Here is a 22,060-nt window from a genome sequence, read left to right as displayed (position 1 = left end):
ACTTCAATTTAGTATAGTAATTCATGTGTATAGTTAGCTAGAGCATGCCTCAGAATATACCAGGTACCAAAGGAATTCAATGAAGGGGACATAAGCGTGAACTGGGTTGGGCATGAAAAATGTCATGTCATTTGTTTTGTAAGAGATATTTAGAAACCAGCAAGACACAGGTTTCTCAAAGGTAATTGGGGGCAATTGTTTGGATGTGTGAATATGGTTGAAGTGGGAATCAAATTAAAGAAGACATTTGGATCACTCATGTGAAACATAAAATCATTTATGTATATTACTTTCTCATTTTACTACCCACAAATATTCTCTATATGTCTACTATGTGTAAAATACTTTGCTAGTTTGGGGGAAGATATAATAGGAGTGCAAGTAGCACTGTGCTCCCCCCCCACTCCCATCCTCCAGAAATTTTCAATAGATTTCAAGAGAAAAGAAATAAGCCCATAAACAGATAAGGTAGAATATGTGACTGACATGGTCTAATTCATTCTTGTGTGTATTCATAGGCAGGAGGTTGGACTCATTACCAACTGTGCTCCTTGTTAAGATCAGTAACCAGTGTATAAAGAGTAGATTTGTTGGGTTCCAGAGAAAGAAATGTGGCATCTCATCCAAAATTGGGACTTTCCACAAGGCAGAAGAGATGTTTTTGTTCAAACTTCCTCCCTTGGGTTTTCACGAGTTAAAACATGAAAGTTTATTAGAAGTGAATTCAAATAATTCTTTTCCAGAATATATGTTTGTGCTTTACTACATTAAAGATAAATTTGCAATAGACTGGATCTAGTTACAATTTTATTCAATGATGATAATCTGCCAGCTACTTCTTTAATCTGTTGGTGAAGCTATATTTGGACTATTTACTAAAGAATCCCTCCAAAATATAAGAATTTAATTATGGATTATAAATTGTATCAATTCAGCAAATAGAAAGTCTGGAGAAGAGGAGATAGTATTGACTTTGGGGGTAGGGGCAAATAAATAATTTCGGAAATTTGTATATATTAGAGCAATTGAGCTGATATAAATTGTGCTAAGGTGTCAATTACACTTGAACTACATTTTTGTAATTTTGGTGCATTCTATCCTGGTGATGGATAAATGGAACATTAGATTAATACAGCTTAGAAACAAATAAAACATCTTTTTCCCCACTAAATGTAAATGAATGCTTCTTTGTTTCATCTGTCTCAAAATTGTGACCTATAGCCAGAATCAGAAACATCAGTAAAAATCAAGAAATCAGCAACTACAATATTTTGCATTCCAGATGCAAAAGCAGAATTAGGTCTAGGAGATAGGTTTTATGAAATTACTGCACCAGAGCTTAAACAACAAGACTCAGTATAATATGTGAACATCTGCTGGCTATTTTCAGAAAGCTGTCATTCTATTACAATCTATTAAAATTAATTTTAGTTAATCCCTTAGAGGTATTGCTCTTTTTTCCCAAGATTTCTCATGGAAAAAAATGGTATATAATGTCCTAGACATATCAGGTGTAGTTATGAAGGTGGTGTTTTATTTGGGGAATTTGAAGGTCCCCAATTCCCTTTGAGAAACCTATGTCTTGCTAGTTTCTAAACATCTTTTCTATAACAAATGACATTTGTCATGCCCAACCCAACTCATACTTATGTCTCCTTCATTGAGTTCTTTTGGTACTTAGTATATTCTGAGGCATGCTCTAGCAATTTATACACATTTATTACTACACTAAATGGAAACTCAAGTATATTTTATACCATTCCCCTATATCCCCACCACACAGTGCCTTGCATATAAAATGTGTGTGAATACATATAGATATACATGATATATATAAAATATATACACACGTACATATGCATATTTTATATAATGCTTCAAGATTTGCAAAGATTTTTTTCATAACAATGCAGAGAGGATTATGCTCAAAACTATTTCTTGAATAAATGAATTAATAATGTTTGAAAATGATGTAATGTCAATAATTGCACTGTATAATTATAATGCACTGCATAAATATAATTACAAATATAATTACCATTATTTTGGTAATGAATTTTCGTAAAGGTGTCTTTCATTTATTGTAAGGTTAATCTAATAAATTCTGGTAATGAAATTAAAGTATAACCTACTTTAAAAATAAAGTTTTACTAATACTTCTTGTTAATATAAGTTTTATATATATATATATATATAAATATGTACATATTTATCCATAAACACATATATACACACATATGTGTCCACACAATTATACACACACTCTTATCTCCTATTCTCTGGTGTACAAAAATGCATATGGGCTATTATTACATTCTGAAATAATGTGATTGACCAGCATAATCCTGAGAAAGATCTCTCAGGTCATCTATTGCAGAGAAGAATTTCTTAGATCATTTCCTGAAATGGTCAGAAGTCAGCAAGCCAGAGTTTGTGTGTTTGAAGAGAAGAACAGAGTGATTAAAAAGGGATGTAGTAGTGTAGAAACTTACAGAAAATCAGTCTATGTGTTTGTGGATTCTTTGGGCTGCATATCACTGACAATTTAAGGGCTTCATTTATAGAAACTTGGGGGTCTCAATAGTACCTAGAGAAGTAAATCTAGAAGTTGAATCTGGATTTAAGGAATAAGGGGAAAGTGAAGATTAATGCAGGGTGTTAGTTATGATTCATGCCTTCAACCAGTGCATACTGCTGATAAAAATTAAGTACATCCTAATCCTCTTGCTATTTCTACAGAGCAATCCCATTTCTGGAGAGAGTGATTAGAAAGTCCTGTAAGATGTGGTATCTTTCAGTGGCATAATTCTGAACTCCAAATAACATCTGAGCAGGAAAAGGGAGAACCTTGGAGGTACAAGCAGACTCAAATGCTACATTAAGGCCTGAGAGAGCAGGTACATGGCAATAACACTTTCCTCTGGGTTCCTGAAAGGTGAACAAGAAAGTGGTATAGTATATAAAAACAACCAGTCAGCAAATGAACATTTATTATCTATTACATGCCAGACTCCAAAAATGGAAAGATTTTCTTAAAAGTCTTCTTTTTGACCCAAATTGTTTTATTTAGATTGTACATAATATTCATACCGGTTTACCATTCCACATTATATTAGATACAGTGTGGTACATCTAGGAATCAACTGTGTCATTTCTTCAAGTTAGAAATTATTCTCCAAAGATTACGGTCTCCCAGTTCTGCCTTTTGATAAGAAGAATTACCTCTTGTGATAACAATAGGGAGATGGACAGGGACCCATTCTTGAGAAAAACAACTTAAGTCCTCTTGAACTGCTCTTAAAAGCTATGCTAATGAACTTGCTAATGAAGTCTGCATGCAAGTCATAACTTAATTGAAATGTGTTTTCTTTCAAATAGGAAAATGAGGGTACATAGCAATGTTTATTTGAATGATACTTGGTACCAATTTCTTAGTAAATGATGACAGCGGCTTCATCACTATTTAACTGCTCCTCCATATCTGAATGATTCCTGAATTTTCTTATTGCTTTGTATCAAAGAATGCCATCTTGAGACCATAACTGCACCATACTTAAATACTAACTTTCTCCCATGAATAACATGATATGTGGGAACTGGTGACAGTACTCCCTTGGAATTTTTAATTACTATGGACAGAAAAACAAGAAACACCAAATTATTAACTTTTTTGTATACAAACCACCTCTGCAGATGTTCCTAATCAAATGAAAGAAAAAGTAGCCACATGATCCAAGGGGTGGGACTATGAAGTATACAAAAGAAAGTTGCAGCTGGGTTAATGTTAGCATAAAATGGATGTCTTTATAAACAATAGTTCTATCACTGGAAGGGTAATTTTATGTCACTTACTGAATTTCTCTCTACTCCAAATTACAAAGAAGAGCATTGAGGCAAAGGAACCATGACTAGTACAGTGTCTGCTCAATTTAAGGGAACAGGGGGCAAGATAGGGGCTAGAAACAGCAGAACACAAAATTGTCACACTGTCCTTTCCTGTCATTGGAAACAGTGCCGATTTTGTTTGGCACAAAATGCATTTAGAAATTATCTTGACTCTATGAGTCCCTAGCTCCGTGTTCAAATAAATGCTGAGTTTTTACATGACTGCTTTCTCTTATGGAGTTGAATAAAAGTCAGAAGACTAACTTCTCCAGAGGAAAAAAGAAGGATCTGAGTCAGGCTGTCATGGAGCAATGACAGATGAATTGGGCTTGTAAAAGGCACTGAAGCATCCTATTAAAAAAAAAAGTCAAGATTTTTATGTACCCAGAAGCAATCTCAAAATGCAAAGATGCCCTTTAAGCTTTTATGAGAATGGATATAAATACCCTCAAATTCATCAGTATATACACTGGTAATATGGTTAGTTTTCCTGTTTTGGTTTTTATCATATATACATATATATATATATATAATACATATATGTATGTAAATATATATGTACATATGAAGTATATGGAAAAATATCTCATATATATGAAATATTTTTCCTTTTGATAATTTGGAGATTTAAAAAATGTAATCTATAGCCAAGGTTGCAAATAAGAACAGACTTAGTACTCTTCAAAGGACCAGGAGAATCATGTACAGTGACTCTTGACAAGGAAATTAAAATATCAGAAGAGGGACTTTTTATGGGTCCAGTGTAATCTTTTCCATTACTGCAGCTCAACTGTAATCTTATCCTTTTTCCTTCTCTTCCATCACTGGCTGATATGGTCATACAGATGAGAAGCTGCTTAAATGTAATGTGGACCATTTTCCTAAATGTTTCTTTTAAAATAGAATTCCTCAGCAAAATTGAAACCAGAATAAAAAGCTTCTTTTAAAGTATGATCCTGGAACTAGACTGAAAAATAGAAATGAGACTCTCTATCTGGGTTATGTTTCTGCAGGGTATTGCTTTAAAAAGGGGTATTCAGGAGAATAGGATTGAAAAGAACTCTTTCCCCACCCCTCTACAATTAGATAATGCTAAGCTACATTAGTGAATATGAACAGACTCTTAGCAGTAATTCAGGTAAGGATACAGTTATGTCTCTAATGATAGCAAAGTGTAGCTCAACACAGCTGATCTGGTCAGCCTGGCCATTTTCAAGATCCTTATTGATTAATATCAAGGAAGGTATCAAACAAGGGGACGCATGCAATTCAAAGATCCTAGTTTTCATCATAAAGATGGATAGTATAGCTTTTAAGTGGAAAAGAATTTTCCTTTATCCATTTAAGGTCTCAAGATGTATATGGCATTGTGATGACTTGATTAAATCTTAAAACATGGCAGAATCTATTACATAAATTCATCATCATTCAAAGGTTCAATCCAACTGTCTCAAGAAGAAAAACCTACTGTTTGCCTATATTCCAGACTATAATATGAAGTTCCAAAGATAATCCATATAATTAGTTTTATCTGTAGTCATCTTATACAAGCATTGAAAATGAATAATGAGGTGAATCTATATAATGTTCTTATTTTTGTTATTATTTAGCCATGTATGATTCTTTGTGATGCATATGGGGTCATTTGGCAAAAATTCTGGAATGGTTTGCTATTTCCTTCTCCAGCTTATTTTACAGTTGAGGAAACTGAGGCAAATAGAATTAAGTGACTTGCCCAGAGTCACATGGCTATCTGAGGCTAGATTTGAACTTAGCTATTTCTGATTCCAGAGCTGGTGCACTATGCCCATCTATCATGTAGGTTAAGGCTTTATCAATGTTGTTCAGCCCTTTTTGACTTTTCCTTTTTGACCTCATTTGAGGTTTTCTTGGCAAAGATATTAGAGAAGTTTGCCATTTCCTTCTCCAATAGGCTAAGCCTAAAGGAAGTTAATGTAATTGCCAGAAGCTGACATTTATATAGTGTTAAAAAGTTTTCAAAGATTTGTAAAACTCTTTATTTTATCTACACAAAACCCTGTGAGGGGGAACTATTATTATTCCCCATATTTAGATGAGGAAGCAGAGGCAAACAAAGATTAAATAACTTGCCCAGGACTACAGTGCTAGTAAGTGTTTATGGCTGGATATGAATTCAGGTCTTCTGATTATAGATTATGTGTTCTATTGACTGTGCCACCAGCTGCCTAGATTCAAGTTTTAAAATACAATAGGTAAGAAAAGAAATAAACATTATGGAAAATGGTAGGTAAAATTATTATTTCTGGTTCACAGTCAAGGAAACTGAGGCAGAAAAGAAGTGAAGTAGATTGGGAAGACACACAGCTAGTAAGAGCATTTCAGGGGCAGCTAGGTGGCGTAGTGGATAAAGCACTGGCCTTGGAGTCAGGAGTACCTGGGTTCAAATCTGGTCTCAGACACTTAATAATTACCTAGCTGTGTGGCCTTGGGCAAGCCACTTAACCCCATTGGCCTTGAAAAAAAAAAAAGAGCATTTCTGAATCAGAATCCAAACTTGATCTTCCTACTTTGGATCTAGCACTCTATCCACTTTTGCCCAATAAGCATTCATGGACCATAAATCCAATTAACAACTACTTTAGCACTTAAAGAACAAAAAAATCCACTGTAAAAAGACTAAGATTAAAATAAAATACTACTTAGCTCCTCTTGTGAAGTGAATAGGGTAGACAATCATTACAACAAGGAGTGCTAAGGTGAGGATTTTGACCCATTTTCTCATAAGTTAAGCCTTTTTATCTTTCAAGAGAGGGAAAAAAATGCCTTTTCAAGAGGTCAAGCTAATTCACCTGCTGATAATAGGGCAACCAACTGGTGTATGTAGTGGTGAGTAGAACTATGGGGGAGAAAGGAAAAGAGATGTGAGGTCACAGAAATAAAAAGTGAAGGAGAGACAGGGGCTTCTGGCTACAACTCAGTGGGGTCAGGAACACAACTCTCACATTTGAAACTTTACAAAAGGGTAAACTGAAGCCATTCTCTGAACAAAATAACATTTATTAAAAAGGGTATGCTGCCTACCAACAAATGGGTCAGTAGATTATTTTCATTTGTTTCAAAGATTGAGAAAAAAGGACAATTCCATTTTTATCAGTTTTGGAGAGAACAAAACAAAGAACAAAACAGGGTAGATGATATCATGGGATTGGGTCAATAAAATTCTTTAAATATCTATGGTATAGGGAACAACATGATTGTTTGGAAGTTTGGTAATCGGGACTAGCAATGACCACCTTTCCTTCTCTCATGAGACTAAGGAGTTCTTATTGTTTGTAGTCCAGGTGCCAGAAAGCATTCTGAGTGGCAAACCAGACATCCTTGAAGGATAGCTTGGTGGCATATAAAGATAATGGTGATAGGGTCCCACCCCTTTGTGTTCACATACATCCTCCAGGTCAGCTAAATTCTTTGAAATAAGACTAGATCACTGATTAGCACAAGAGTTGAATTTCTAAAAATTGATCCATTACAGCTCATCTGAATCTTTGAACTGAGTTCATAGACAAAGAGACATGACTTTAGCAATTACAGAACAAAAGCAGCTAAGGACAAAGTCATTTGTTTGTAAATCTGCTCAATAAATAAACAAACAAATAAATAAATAGATGCAGGATTGATCCCAGTCTTCTTACAACTCTGCCTTCAGAAATGCCTAGGCCCAGAAATTGGATCATCTACATTACAAGAACCCTCCAATTTCCCGCCCCTTATTGACAGTAATCCTACCATAGGTTAGAAGTGAATCAGAGAGAGAGAGAGAGGGAGGTTGAGTTGTTACACAGGGATTTTGATTATTCTATGATTCTCTCCGAAAAACCTTATCTTTCTAATATCAGTATTCTTCTAGTAGATTAATTTGGATATGAGTCATGAAATGTCAGTCTCTGAATAATTTAACTGTGAGTCATCTAAGAGGCAAATGGTGGGTATGAGTAGGTGGCTTAGATGCTAAAGCATCTATGGGACAGGGTAGGGTTTGGAGTCAGGAAGGCCCCAGTATTAATACTAATTCAGACACTTGGTAGTTGTGTGACTCCAGATAAGAAAAATAATCTCTTTGGGCCTTACTTTTCTCATTTATAAACTGAGGGAATTTCACTTTAGGGTCTCTAAGATCACTTACAATTAAAATTTCATGAATCTATGATCACAGAAGAAGCAGCATAAATGATGTCATCAAATAAGACTAGTAAGGGTTGTGGGTTAGTGATATATTGAGAGTGAAGAATAAGAAACTAACAAGTCACAATTCCCAATCATATCTATTTGGTCAAAAATCAAGAAATTCCAGAAGTACTGCTGCATTTTGATTGAACCTCATGCATGGAATTTGCAATAGAACATAAGCCAATGTACACAAAATGAGAAGCTGTTAGTAGGTTGTAATGTATACAAAATGAAGTATTAACAGGTTGTAATTCCACTAGAGATGTCACAACATTGGTATCACAGATCTATTGAAGTGGAATCACTGAGTAAATTCTCATCACCAAAAAGTTTTTGTGTGACATTCCTTTTTTTATATTAGTTCAATTGATTTTTCCAAAGAAATTTTTAATCAAAATGAAAGCTTTGATTTTGGATCAGTCTTCTAGGAATGTGGTTTCAATGGGGAATATTGCTCAGGACCTTCTAGTTCTTCAAAATTACAATTAGGAAGGATTTTGAAATTTGGTGATGACAGAAGATGTGATAAAACTATTTACCTCTGATAGAGAAACTGTGTTAAAAAAGCTCCAATCCCATTCATGTGTAATCAATACTAGCTGACAAGTATAGATACTAATTGATATAAATGTTGATAACATGTTAATACTAATAACCTTACATTTACATAAACTTTTTTTGTTTTTCAAAGCACTAGTATATAAATATTAGACCTTCGTACCAGACATATGAGAAGAAATGCTCTAATAATTGTATGGATCCATGATCTCATTGTTGTAGGTGTTCCTTCCAGATATAACTTGGTCACAAGTGACTTGTGACTACCTATACTCTACTGTATAATTTCCTTTCAAGTCCTCCCTCTTGGGTTTGGGGATGGCAATTGCTCAACTTTATGGTAATTTTACTCATTTTTCTCCTGACATTGAAAGGAAACGAACAGAGAAAGAAGGAAAGGCAGGTTTAAGCCTTCTTATATGTATATGATGTATATGTATATGTATGTGTATATGTATATGCATATGCATATGCATGTGTATGTGTATGTGTATGTGTACATGTATGTATGTGTATGTGAATATATATATATTTTAAAATAAAGAAGCTAAGACTCAGGGATAAGAGACTTGCACATGATCATTCAGGGGTAGACTAGGACCAAATGCTTCTATTTCTCCTTGCCATCCTGATTTATATCAATAATACCATCATCATATTGCGGTTTTTGTAATGGTCATAATGCAAGTGTGGCTCACAGCCATCCTCTGCTCTCAGAATCTACTTGAGTACAGATTTAATTCTCAGCTCCTGAACCTTAATTAAAGTAATCTGTACTCATTTATTGTAGACTTCCCTATACAGCCTCTTGCTATCAGAAAGGTGCATTTAAAGGGTACAAAGACAACTGGGGACAAATTGTTAACTTATCTTCCGGGAAGGCTGTGCCTTCAGTCAAATTGGCCATTCGCTATATTTACAGAGTATAGTCCTTCACCAGACCTTATTTAACAGTAATATTTGCATGCATACCAGACCTCCACACATTTGCCATTTGTCATTGAGGTAGCAAATTACATTCATCAGAATCCATTCATTCTCACAGTATCGCTGAATACAGGATTATCTTGGCTGTGTCAGCTGCCCTGTGACTGGAAACTGTGAAAAATAGAGGTCAACTTCAGATATTCCACACATGCATCACTATGTAACCCTCTTCGGGGGACAGTGAGTATTAAGCTGAGAAAGATTAATGGAACTTATGTCATCATGTTGATATGGCATAAAACCAAAATCTTCAGATTGACGGATATCTTGCTGAAACAAATGTGTCTTTAAACTTCTCTTCTGCCACTTTGTGATTGAACTATTGTTCTCATCAAAGGAAAGATGTGGAAAGATTACCTTTTTTTCTCCTTAAAAAAAAGTCAACATTGAGAGGGTTTTGTGTTTCTTATAGATCTAGGCCCTGACATAATTTCACTAAGTTGAACAAAACACTGTCACCCAGTAGTTTTTAACTTTGAAGAACCTCTTGGTTGAAAGTGCATCTTTGTTAATACAGTGGAACAAAGTACATATTTTCATTTTAGAAAAAGCAACTGTGTAACTGATGATCACATATCTGTCTTACTGGATCAGACGTTGGGGCTAAAGCAGATGATTCATTTCCTTTTCACAGTTCTTGGTGTTGAGTTATTTCAGTAGTCTCTTTGTGACTCCATTTTGAAGGTTGTTTTTGACAAGATACTGGACTAGTTTGCCTTTTCCTTCTCTAGTTCATTTTTCAGATGAGGAAACTGAGGCAGGGTTAAGTGACCTGTCCAGAGTCACACAGTTAATAAATGTGGGACATCAAATCTTAACTCAATTCTTCCTGACTCCAGGTCTTCCACTCTATCTATCAGGAAAATCTAGAAAATCTAACTCCACAGTGCATTGGTCCTTTGCTTATATATATGCAGATTTTATGAAGGCAGTCTTCTGATCTCAGTATATAAGTTTACTTTCTTGATATTAATCACATAGGTTTGAGGTCCTAGGTCATGAAATGAAAGGATCTTTACAAGCTTTAGTCCGACTTAACTCATTTTACAAAGGAGGAGATGGCAGATATGGTTTTCACCTTTAAAGGCTATGACTCTTAAGTTCATCTTCTTACATCCCCAGTCCCATCTCCAAATGTATTAGCAATAATTTAGGGAAAAAGTTGGAAGATTTTGGTACAGATCCTAGCTCTGTCATTTGCTACTTGCAAAGCCAAGGAAAAGTCACCTTATCTTACTTACAGTTTCCTCATGTGTAAAATAAGGAGGGTTGGACTTGATCTCTTAAAATCTCTTTTAATTTCATATCCTATGATCCCAAATTCTTTGGGTAATTCAGTAACTAAAACTATCTGACTGAGAGTCTATGTTGGACCTCTGTAAATTGTTATATTTATCTATACAAAGAATGTGTGTCCAATTATTTTATATTATTAGTGTACATATAATTACTAATATATAGTACATATTACTAATACATAATATGCTTGATGTATATACATAACATAAAATTTAACATATACATAATAAAAGCAATATTAAACATATAACTGTTTTATATTAGTTATGCTATATTTTTATATTATGTTATATTGTCATATCATTTCATAATCATGTTATTATATTTTACCTCCCCTACACATATGCCTATTTTATATGGCATACAGGTAAATGGTGTGATGGAGGAAATATTGGTATAAAATGGAATAGAGACTATCTTATACATATGAATAAAATACTGAAATGGGAGTTAGGCAACCTGGGATTTCTTCCCATCTGATAACCATTTATGTTAATCTGAATGTTAAAATGAGAACAATGGACTAGCATGATAATTTCCAACTTGAGATCAACTAATCAGAGGATGGGAAGATGGAGAGAATTCTACTCTCTCTTTATAATAGTCAATCATGGAACTTGTGTTCAACACAACCATACCTACCATTAACCACCTATCCCTCTCCACTCAGGAGTTCTTTCCACTTTGCAAAACTACTAGATTCTTGCTTTTTAGCTGTTGTCAACACATTAGAGGTTTTATACTTAATTGCTTCCTACCATATAACAACTATGTAAAGTATCTTTGGGCAAGTAACCCTTTATCCTCTTAGCTATACAAAGCACTCCTTAAAAGACAGTATTCTGGGGCAGTGACTAGTAAGAGACTTGCCCTCCCCTCTTTTCATTGGGTAGGGTAGAATGAGTCAAACAAAGTGAAGAGATACTGATGAGTTGGGGTCTGCATTGAAGATTTCTTTATTGGCTAGGCATCATCTCTGACTCCTCATTCTTTCTCACAGCTTCCAATTATATCTCCAATTATATCTCCCCTTCCAATCAATTTTTAAATCTTGTCATTTTCACTTCCCCCAATTACTCTTATATATCCCAACCACTTTCAATGTGCACAATCACCACCCTAATTCAAGACTTTCTTAGCTTTCTTGTGGACGATTGGAATAGCCTTTTAGTTGATGTCTGTCTGGCAAGATTCCTTTCTCCCATGCTAATTCATTCTTCTTAAAACTACTAAAGTAATTTTTCTAAAATATGAGTATTACCTTGTCATTCCCCTTTTCAATAAATCCCAATGCTTCTTGACCCTATGACCAAATATTATTTCATCTTTATAACATTCTTTTTGAAGTATTTTTATGTTTATAAAAGAGGCATTACAACATAGTGGGTATATAGTCAGTCTTTTTTTTTTTTTAGGTTTTGCAAGGCAAATGGGGTTAAGTAGCTTGCTCAAGGCCACACAGCTAGGTAATTAAGTGTTTGAGACTGGATTTGAACCTAGATACTCCTGACTCCAGGGCCAGTGCTTTATCCACTGCGCCACCTAGCCGCCCCTATAGTCAGTCTTGAAGCCAACACGAAAGCTTAGTTCCCACTTCTGACATATATGTTGTGATTCTCAGTAAGTCACTGAATATCTTAGCATTTAGACAATTCTTTAAGACTAAGTTGCAGAGAAGATGCTGATCTATATTAATAGAGGAAGTTTCCTCACTGGGAGTTACCTATGACAATAAGATTATAGGTATGGGGGCACTAGGTGGCACAGTGAATAACACTGGCTTTGGAGTCAGGAACAACTGAGTTCGAGGCTGGCCTCAGATACTTAATTACCTAGCTGTGTGACCTTGGGCAAGTCACTTAACCCCACTGCCTTGCCAAAAAAAAAGACCAAAAGGTATGGTTCTTTTCCTTATTTTTGTGTAAATTATTAATTATTAGTACAATAAAACATATGTGTAATGTACAAATATGTTAAAATACATTTTCATATGTGATCGGTTTCCCAGATTTTAAAAATGTCTAAGAAAAAAGCAATTGTTTCAAAATAAAAGCTTTTTCACATTTATAGTCTATCTTCTGCTATTAAATTCTCAAGCAAAATAAATCAAAGGGCTGAATTTCAAATACCATTGGGGTGATGTTCAAAAAATTTTTTTATTGATAGCTCAAAAATGTTTTGAGAACAATGAATAAGATGATCATTACAATTCAAACACTATAATTCTGTCATTCTCTTCGTTGATTTCTAAGTTATTGACAATATCCCAGAAAGACAAAGATCAAATAACTGAACCAACCATAGGCAACCACCTACTAGAGGAGACCACCTCTAGGAAAAAGAGAAGTCAAAAAACTTAGAGCAAGATTCTCAATGTGGCTGTTGAGAAACTTGGAATGCCTGACCCAATCTCCTTGGTCCTGGGCTTGATTAAGGGCTAGGGTAGGCCTCCGCAGGCCAATTCCAGTTTAAATGAGTTTGGATCCAAATACAGAGATATTCATCTGAAATCATATCAGTCTCAGCCATACAGCAAATCGAATAGCCATTTCATTCTGCATTCTTTTGGTCCAGCTGTGGCTTTGGCTGGTTCCACATGTCCTAAACATTAAAACAGATGAAAAGCAATACATTCCACATCACTTAAAATTACCAAGTGGTCTTGAAAAGGCTTGAAAGGTGTTGGCAAAGAGTACATTGGCAGAAAGACGCTGAAGGTAAATAGAGTGTCAATACTCATGATTAGTGTAATAGAAAAGAAAAGAACCATAGTGGTTAATCCCAGCTTGCATGACCAAGTTAAAGTTTGGCTATAGCTGCCACATAAGAATTTCTATAGTTGTTATAGAATATAGTTCATTTTTATGTGTGATAGGCTTCTCAGTATTTTTTTATTACAACTCATATGGATTAAAAAAGTGCACCATTCAATTGTTTTAAAATAAAAGCTTTTCACATTCACAGCCCATCTTCTGCTGTTAGATTTCCAAGCAAAATAAATCAAAGTGCTGAATTTCAAGTACCATAGGCATTTCCATGGTAACAGAGGCTGAAGTGCCAAATAAAGGATTATAATTCCTTTCCGAAGCCAACAGATCTGTATATGATCTGTGCAGTTTTCTGCATTACAGGGACACTTAAAAACAGTGAATGGCAACAAAATCATGCTGCAAGGACAATGAAGCCTGGGAGAAAACCTTGATCTTGAAACTAATGATGTTCATGAATGGAAGAAAAAAGAACAAGGTTTTATTTTACCAATCAAGCATTCTTAGATCTGTATAGAGCCAAATATTTCTAGTGCCTATTTAGGATGTAAGTGAGATAATTTTAAAAATGGCCTTTCTGTATCTAAGTTTAAAAGAATCATGGTATTATAAAAAATAAATCTGTAATAGACATGAGTGATCACCTAGTCCAGGTCCTCATTTTCTTAATGAGGTAACTGAGAACTAGCTAGTAATAAAGTTAGGGAAATTCAACTTGGTTGAATGAGCAGACTAAAGTATAGTTATTAATGGACTCATGTTATCTTGAGTTTGTGGGGAAGTATCTTAGAATCTTGTACTGTTTTATTTTTTGACACAATAACTTGGTTGAAGGCCTGATTGCTTCATATTTACAGATGATATGTTAGAAGAAAGAGATAACATTGGATAACAGGATTCAAAAAGATATGAATAATCTAGAACATAGAACTGAACCTAATTAGTCATATTTTAACTGTGTTCCTATATTTGGGGTTCAAAGAACAACTAAATATTTAATGGGGAAGGCAGAGTTGAACAGTGGTTCATAAAGATGCATAGGTGAACCTTGATGGACTGCATGCTCAATATGAGGCAACATACTGGTTTACAGCTGCATTATCAGTTATAGTACTTGGAAGGAGAAAGATAATTGTCCTATAATTTTACACACCTTGATACATATCTAAATTGAAAGTGGATTGATATCTGGGATTCATTTCATTGTAACATTCAAATTATATCGATATTTTAGAATAATTCACTTTATAGTCTAGATGATTCAGTCTGGGTTTTTGTAAGCCAGTAGACTAAAAATCATCTACTGATAGCTTTCTAACCCATTCTGGTTAAAAAGTCAATGACGATCATCATTATCATCATTCAGTTTTCTTGATTGTAACACATTTGAGTAGGGTAATAGATCAGAACTCAAGGAGCATTGTACTAAGATATGACCTAAATACTGAGTGCTCTTCCAGCATCAACCATAGGAGAAGATAACCATGGGAACTGAGTTAACACTACTATCCTTATAGATGTACTTGAAGAATGATACATTAACAAGAAGAATAGAGAAATATTGGTGGGCATTTGTTTTTAGAAAGAGACATGAAATCTTCTAAATGTTTGAATAAAAAATAATTCCTTTAAGTTTGTGAGTTAGCACAGAAGATAAATTGAGATTTAACTCATAAAATGTAGATAAAAGGAAATTTAGAGGCAATGGTACTATGACCTCTAGAGAGACTTTAGTTTTAATCAGATTGTCTTAATAATCATACTTATTTAACCAAATTATTATTGTAATCGATAATGATGATTTGAATTATTTTGAATTACTTTGATTTTATCTATTTATATATGTCCCTGTGGTAAATTAGTAATCATTGATTATCATAATAACTAGTAAACTATTCAGGCACAGGAACTTTTTTGTTTTTTTGTCATTATAACCTCAGGAGATAATTGTCTTGCAATTAATTGTTAATGCTTAGTAAATGTTTTCTGAATTGAGTAACTGATGCTTTACTACTACTACTACTACTACTACTACTACTACTACTACTACTACTACTACTACTATTATTACTACTTATACCAAATGATATTTTTAGAACCCTTTGTAGTTTACCAAATAAAGTACATTAGATATAGCTGAAAATAATTTTGTATAACAACAGCACACACACACACACACACACACACACACATATGTATATCTATAAACTGGTTAATCTTAATTTTTAAATCTTTGAGATTATATCCTCTTATATTGCTTATCCTGAGATGTTCTCTTCACAGTTCTATTTATTGTCTTGTATAATCTATACAGAATAAAAGAACATGCTCTTGACTTATTCTTCAAGTGGTAAGAAAGAGAAATTTTCTTTCAACTTTCAAGCTGGAGAGGGCCTCATAAGTCACATACACTATCCCTAATTTTATAAATGAAGAATCTGAAACTTGTTGACAACCATGAACTTTAGGTCTATAGTCTCAAAACTTTGTATCACAAGAGAAAGGGTATAGTCAGAAAGATACCAAGATACAGAATCATGACTGAGATTGAAATGAAATAAAAAGCTAAAGTCCCCAGGACAAGTGATTTCCAAGTGATAGTAGTCATCTCATTCACTCTACCTTTATATCCTGGCTTCACCATCCTCCTCCTCAAACCTAGTTTATCTATTAAAATATCTTTTGCCAGGCTCCATCCCATTTCATAGGATTTAGTGTTAGAAATGAACGTGGAGATAACCTAGTGGACTCCCTCATTTTATAAAAGATGAAACTAGTGTTTAGTGAGGATAAATTACATACCTAATCCACACAATAATTTGAGAGATATAGCTGAGATAAGCTTTCAATGTTCTTTGGACCTTGTCTCTGGACCTTCACCCTATCCAGATATCCTCCTTCCTGAAAAACCCTTATTTAATCCTTCCATTCTAAACATCATCCTATATCTCTTATGACTAAATTCCTTTGAAAAAGAAGTCTTAATATGTTAAACATGAGATTGCACATGTATAACTAAATCAGATTACTCACTGTCATGGGGAGGGGGGAGGTAAGGGAGGAAGGTAGAAAATGTGAAACTCAAAAGTTTATAAAAAAAAAGATGAATGTAGAAAGCATCTTCTTGCAATTGAAAAAATAAAATACCATTTAAAAAGTCTTCTATAATAGATTCCTCCTGTTTCTCTCCTCTTCCTCTCTTCTTAATTTCTTATAATCTGGTTTGCAACCTCACCATTCTACTGAAATTGCTCTCTTTACATTTATCAATTATCTTAAATGCCAAATCAAATTACCTTGTCTCCTTGACATCTCCCATTCGCACTGATCACTCTCTTCTTTTTTTTTTAGTAGAAGTTACTTTCTTTTTATTTGATTTTTTTTCCAGGGAAACATGCATTTTACAGTACCTGTAAACACATCAATATGTTTACACTGATTTGTGAACTCAGTACATTGTGGAATGTTGGAATACTCATCAAACTCAATGTAATATGCAACAACAGCAAGAGAGAGTAAAACATTAGATGATTAGCACATTAGCAACTTTTGAAAGATGATTTTATTAAATAAAGTCATTGCACTTGTTCATTTTATTGCTACAGCAAACAAGGCCATTTTAATATTGTAATACCTTTCATTTATGTTTTTAACTGATTGTCTTATTCTGCTCATCCACTGAAAGATTTTATATGGACAAAATTTTTAAATATAATATGGAGCACAATTCTTTGTGCTATGATCATAGTTAGAAATATAGAAAATAAACTTATGACATCAGGCCTACTTTTCTATTTGCATCATCAGAGAATACTTAACACTTGTAAAGAAAAAAATTACATGCACAACAAATATTTTTAAAATTGTGAGTGTTCCATTTTTTGATGCCTTTCAAAAGATAAGTAAATAGTGAATCAATGCATTTCATGTCAAAAGCTGTGGCATACCTGTACATGCCATGTATTATCAGATAATTCAACATTTTAAATGGCCACTGTAGACATCACACAGTTGTCACAAAGCTTCCTGCTAATGTGTACATTAAAAAAAATTTAATCAATGCATGAAAATTGCACCCCTTTCAGAATGTCAATTCCACATTCCTACATACAGTATTTCTACATACAAAAATATGATGAAATAGCTTTCTCATGAACAGGAAATTTACTGACACCCTGTTAAATACCAAAACTGTACTGGTAAACTATTATAATGAAGGAACTTTTTTTTCTTTAAATGGAGACAGATAAAGTGAGGCCATTTAATATAACTGCTTTTCTTTTCCTTACCTACTAAAGAAGGAAGTTAGGGGTAAGGGAACTAATTTATTCCTGGAACTTTTCTATAAATTTTTTTGTATATCTCATATATATAAAAAAGTTTGTTGTTCTGATGTGTTATTTCTATACCTCCTTCCAAGAATGAAAAGGAAAAACTTCCATATGTATACTTTCCTATTGAAGATGATTCCTAGGAAGAAAAGCTTAAATTTTTTCCCTTTAACACTGTCATTAAAACTGGGGAAGGGGGAAGAGGGATGATTGGGGGAAAGGTACAGATGCAAAAAAATCTTTATTTGCTTGGTAATTTTAAAGATGAACATGGAACAGTGGTGGCTAATTTTGATTAGTGATGATTTCATTGGGACAGAAATCTATGACCTCCATTAATAAAGCAACACATTACTTTAACCAAAGATCAACTAGCCCAAAGTAGTATTTATATATTATTTCATTATCTAAATGAATCAATATTTTGATTATAGTTTATTGAAAAAAATTTCAGTTGTCCAAAATTAAAATTGTAAAGCAAAAAAATTATATTGAGTTTTAAGCTGAAATAACAGGAAAAGAAATTAAAACATTCTGGTATACTGCTACCCCCTATAACTCTCAACTCTTATAATTTCATACACTGGAAATGAACTGTCCATTTGCTACAATGGCGCTAAGCCATAAACAGTGGCATAGTTTGTTAAAAGACATTAGCTAGGTAGGGCTATGTTCATATTTGAAATTGTTGACATATTATAGAGATGTATTTTAAATCTGTGTTGATGAATTTAAAAGTTGTTGCCCATTTGATTTATAAAAAAATTAGCTTTGAAAAAAGGGTCATATTTAAATGAATAATAAATGCAATACTATGGCCTGTGAAGTAAAATGGAATTCTTTATAAAGTTAATATCTACTCAACAGTTCAAAATAATTCCAAAAGTTATATAGCTTAATTAGGTTAAATTTAAGTTGAATAATTACATGATGAATTGACTGCTCTGAAAGTATGCATGACAAATTTCCTAAAGATCTGCATTTTATTTTATTAATGGTATTTTAAAAAGTAAGATTAAATTACTAGACCATAGGCTAGGTAATATTGGAATTTAAAAAATAAACAGAGAAATACAGCAATAAGGCTGGTGTTTACAAGTTAAATGTGCTGCAGTTTCTAGGCACACTGAAAATGAGCTTTCTGGCCCCTTAGCTTTGACAGATTTAAGAAAACCTTATTCTTTTAAAAATGTGATCACTCTCTTCTTGATACTCTAATATCTACTCTCTCCTGATTCTCCTCCTACCTATATTTTTGTTCCTTCTCCTTTCCTCCAAAAAATATGATACACAAAAAGAGAATTCTGTCCTTAAATCTCTCCTCTTCATCCTCTATACTACTTCTTGATGGAGTTGGGGGTGGAAGGAAAGTGGGGGAGGGAAGGAGGGTTGGTTCACTTGAGATTCCATGTATTTAATTATTTAATTATCATCTCAATGCTGATCATTTTCAAAACCCCTAATTTTCCCTAATTTCTCTGCTGTATTCTGATCTTGCATCTCCTAATGCCATTCAGATACCTCAAACTGGATGTCCAGTAGACATATTAAATTCAATTTGGGTATCTTTCTCCCTAAATTCCAACTTCCTTCCCACTAATTCTATGACTGTCAAAGGAAATACCATCTTCTATTCCCTCATACTTGCAAACTAGTAGTTATCCTCAATTCTTTACTATCATAGTATCCAATCTTTTTCCAAGAGTTATTCATTTTATCCTTGTATCTGTGACAACATTACTTCTCTAATACCGACCCTTATCACCTCACACTTGGACTGTCATATTAATCTGCTTCAAATCTCATGCCCCTTCAATCTGTCCTTCATTTAAGCACCAAAATGTTTCTCTTAAAACTCAAATTTGATCATGTCACTCCCTTACTCAATAAACCCAAGTGGCTCCTTATCACCTCCAAGATCAAAGCAAAATTCTATTTGTCATTCAAAGCTCTTCAAAACTTAGCCCCTGAGGGGGAGGGTGGCAGTTAGGTGGCCTAGTGGAAAGAGCATTGAACCTGGAGTCAAGAGGACTTGATTTCAAATGCAGTCTTAGACACTTAACAATTACCTAGCTGTATGACCTTGGGCAAGTCATTTAACCCCTTTGCCTTGCAAAAAGCAAAAAAACAAACAAATAAGAAGAATTTGGTCCCTCTATCTTTTCAGTCTTCCTATCACCTTATGTTCTCTAATCCAGTAACACTGGCCTCTTTGCAATTCCACAAAAAAAGATATTCCAGTTCATGCGCTGATCATTTTCTCTGCTTGTCTCCCATTCCTGCAGTGTTCTCCCTCCTCACCTCCGCCTAGTTTCTCTGGTTACCTTACATTTCTAGCTAAAATCCCATCTTCTATCAGAAGTCTTTTTCTAATCCCTCTTAATTTGATGCCTTCCATCTTTTTATTATTTCCTATCTATCTTTTATTTATTTTATTAAATATATTTTCTTGCAAACTGTCTCCCCATTAGATAGTGAACACCTAGAGGGCAGGGATTATCCTTTGTTTTTTTTTTATCTCCAATGCTAACACAGTGCCTTGAGGAAGGACACTCTAATTTGGAGCAGCTTTGGTAGACCAGCTAAATGCTGTCTTTGGTGAATGATACTATTTTAAGGCAAGAGATTTTATTTCACTCTTAATCAATTCTGAATGGTCTCAGATGGACCTTGATCCCAGACAAATATCGAAGTGGTCTTTTATGGAGTGTTTATGACCTGTACCTGTATCAGTTCTCTCTCTCCAAAATGTCATAGAAACTAGAGGCCTTTGCCAGCTTGGTTCTATATTCCGTTACTTGTGGAGACAAAAGATGGAGCATCATATGTCCCTAGGATGTCCTTAGGATGATGCTTTAATTGGTTTTCCTTTTTGTTTTTGGATGAATCATTTGGTTGATTATTAATGACTGCTAAGTAGCCAACAACATATACAAAAGACATGCTCCTTTGTCTTCTTCAGAACATGAAATTGGGTCACAAATTCAAAAGCAGACACATGGGGGGTGGCTAGGTGGCCAGTGGATAGAGCACTGGCCCTGAAGTCAGGAGGACCTGAGTCCAAATCCGACCTCAGACACTTAATAATTCCCTAGCTGTGTGGCCTTGGGCAAGCCACTTAACCCCATTTGTCTTGCAAAAATCTAAAAAAAAAAAAAGCACACACAAATAGAAGTTATGGAGGCAATGTCTCAGCAGCAATTCTTTTTTTTTATTCCCTGAGATTTTTTTCAAATAAATTCCTTTCACAATTGAAAATCTTGTTTAAAAAAATGAGTCTGTACACAAAGTGTTTTACTTTTACACTTGCATTTGTATTTTCAACTGGTATGTGCCATATTGTAAGTTTTATTGACCTCATGTCCCTGTCATCTAATTAACTTTTATTTCTGTTGCCTTTTTGAGTGTATTAAGTTGAAAGCAAATGACTTCATGTAAATTAAACTGCAGGAAAGCTTTTTAAGCTATTCTGCAATACCAAGAAGTTCGGGAAATACATTTTTTCACAAAAGCAGACTGAACAAAGCTCTTTACTTACCCATTTATTTTATTGTTATCCTTCTCATGTGATGTTTCTATCAAATAGACTACCTACTTTGTCAAAATACTATATCTCATTTTTAACCCACTCCAAGGTGACTTATTGCCATTTATGATTTTTTATTAGATTTATATAACCCTTTTCTCCAAAGAACTCATGGTAGCATATACATAAATAGTCGAATTTACTTCAGATCACATTCAGCTATATGCTTGAATGAAGTTATTATGTTAAAAACAAATGTAGTACAGAAACAAACAAATGCAATGAAATTTGTTCACATCAGAAGGTCATGTTTACCCAAAACTATCTAAATTTTGACATAGGTTTCTTATTATGAATATCTCTTGTTTCTTATAGATGGACCGGATCATCTTTTGTGTCTTCTTGGAGGTTGACTTCAAAATTTTCAAGAAGAAAATGAGCGAATATTTCCCTACAGGTATGTAATATAATTAATTTGCTTTGACTTGAAAGTACTT

At 34.0% G+C, this 22,060-nt stretch overlaps 1 protein-coding gene across 3 annotated transcripts in view; it reads left to right on the top strand.

Moving 5' to 3' along the window:
• Positions 1-22,060, top strand: part of MACROD2 (mono-ADP ribosylhydrolase 2) — a 2,318,796-nt gene that overhangs the window by 2,049,995 nt on the left and 246,741 nt on the right. For all 3 annotated transcript variants that reach the window (XM_074209420.1, XM_074209421.1, XM_074209419.1), the window contains exon 9: positions 21,939-22,020. In XM_074209420.1, the coding sequence (XP_074065521.1) occupies positions 21,939-22,020 (82 nt within the window). The remainder of the gene's footprint in view (positions 1-21,938; positions 22,021-22,060) is intronic.

The sequence above is a fragment of the Macrotis lagotis genome, chromosome 1 (assembly GCF_037893015.1).
Source record: "Macrotis lagotis isolate mMagLag1 chromosome 1, bilby.v1.9.chrom.fasta, whole genome shotgun sequence".
NCBI classification, from domain to species: Eukaryota; Metazoa; Chordata; class Mammalia; order Peramelemorphia; family Peramelidae; genus Macrotis; species Macrotis lagotis.
This window is presented reverse-complemented; position numbering and strand designations above follow the sequence as displayed.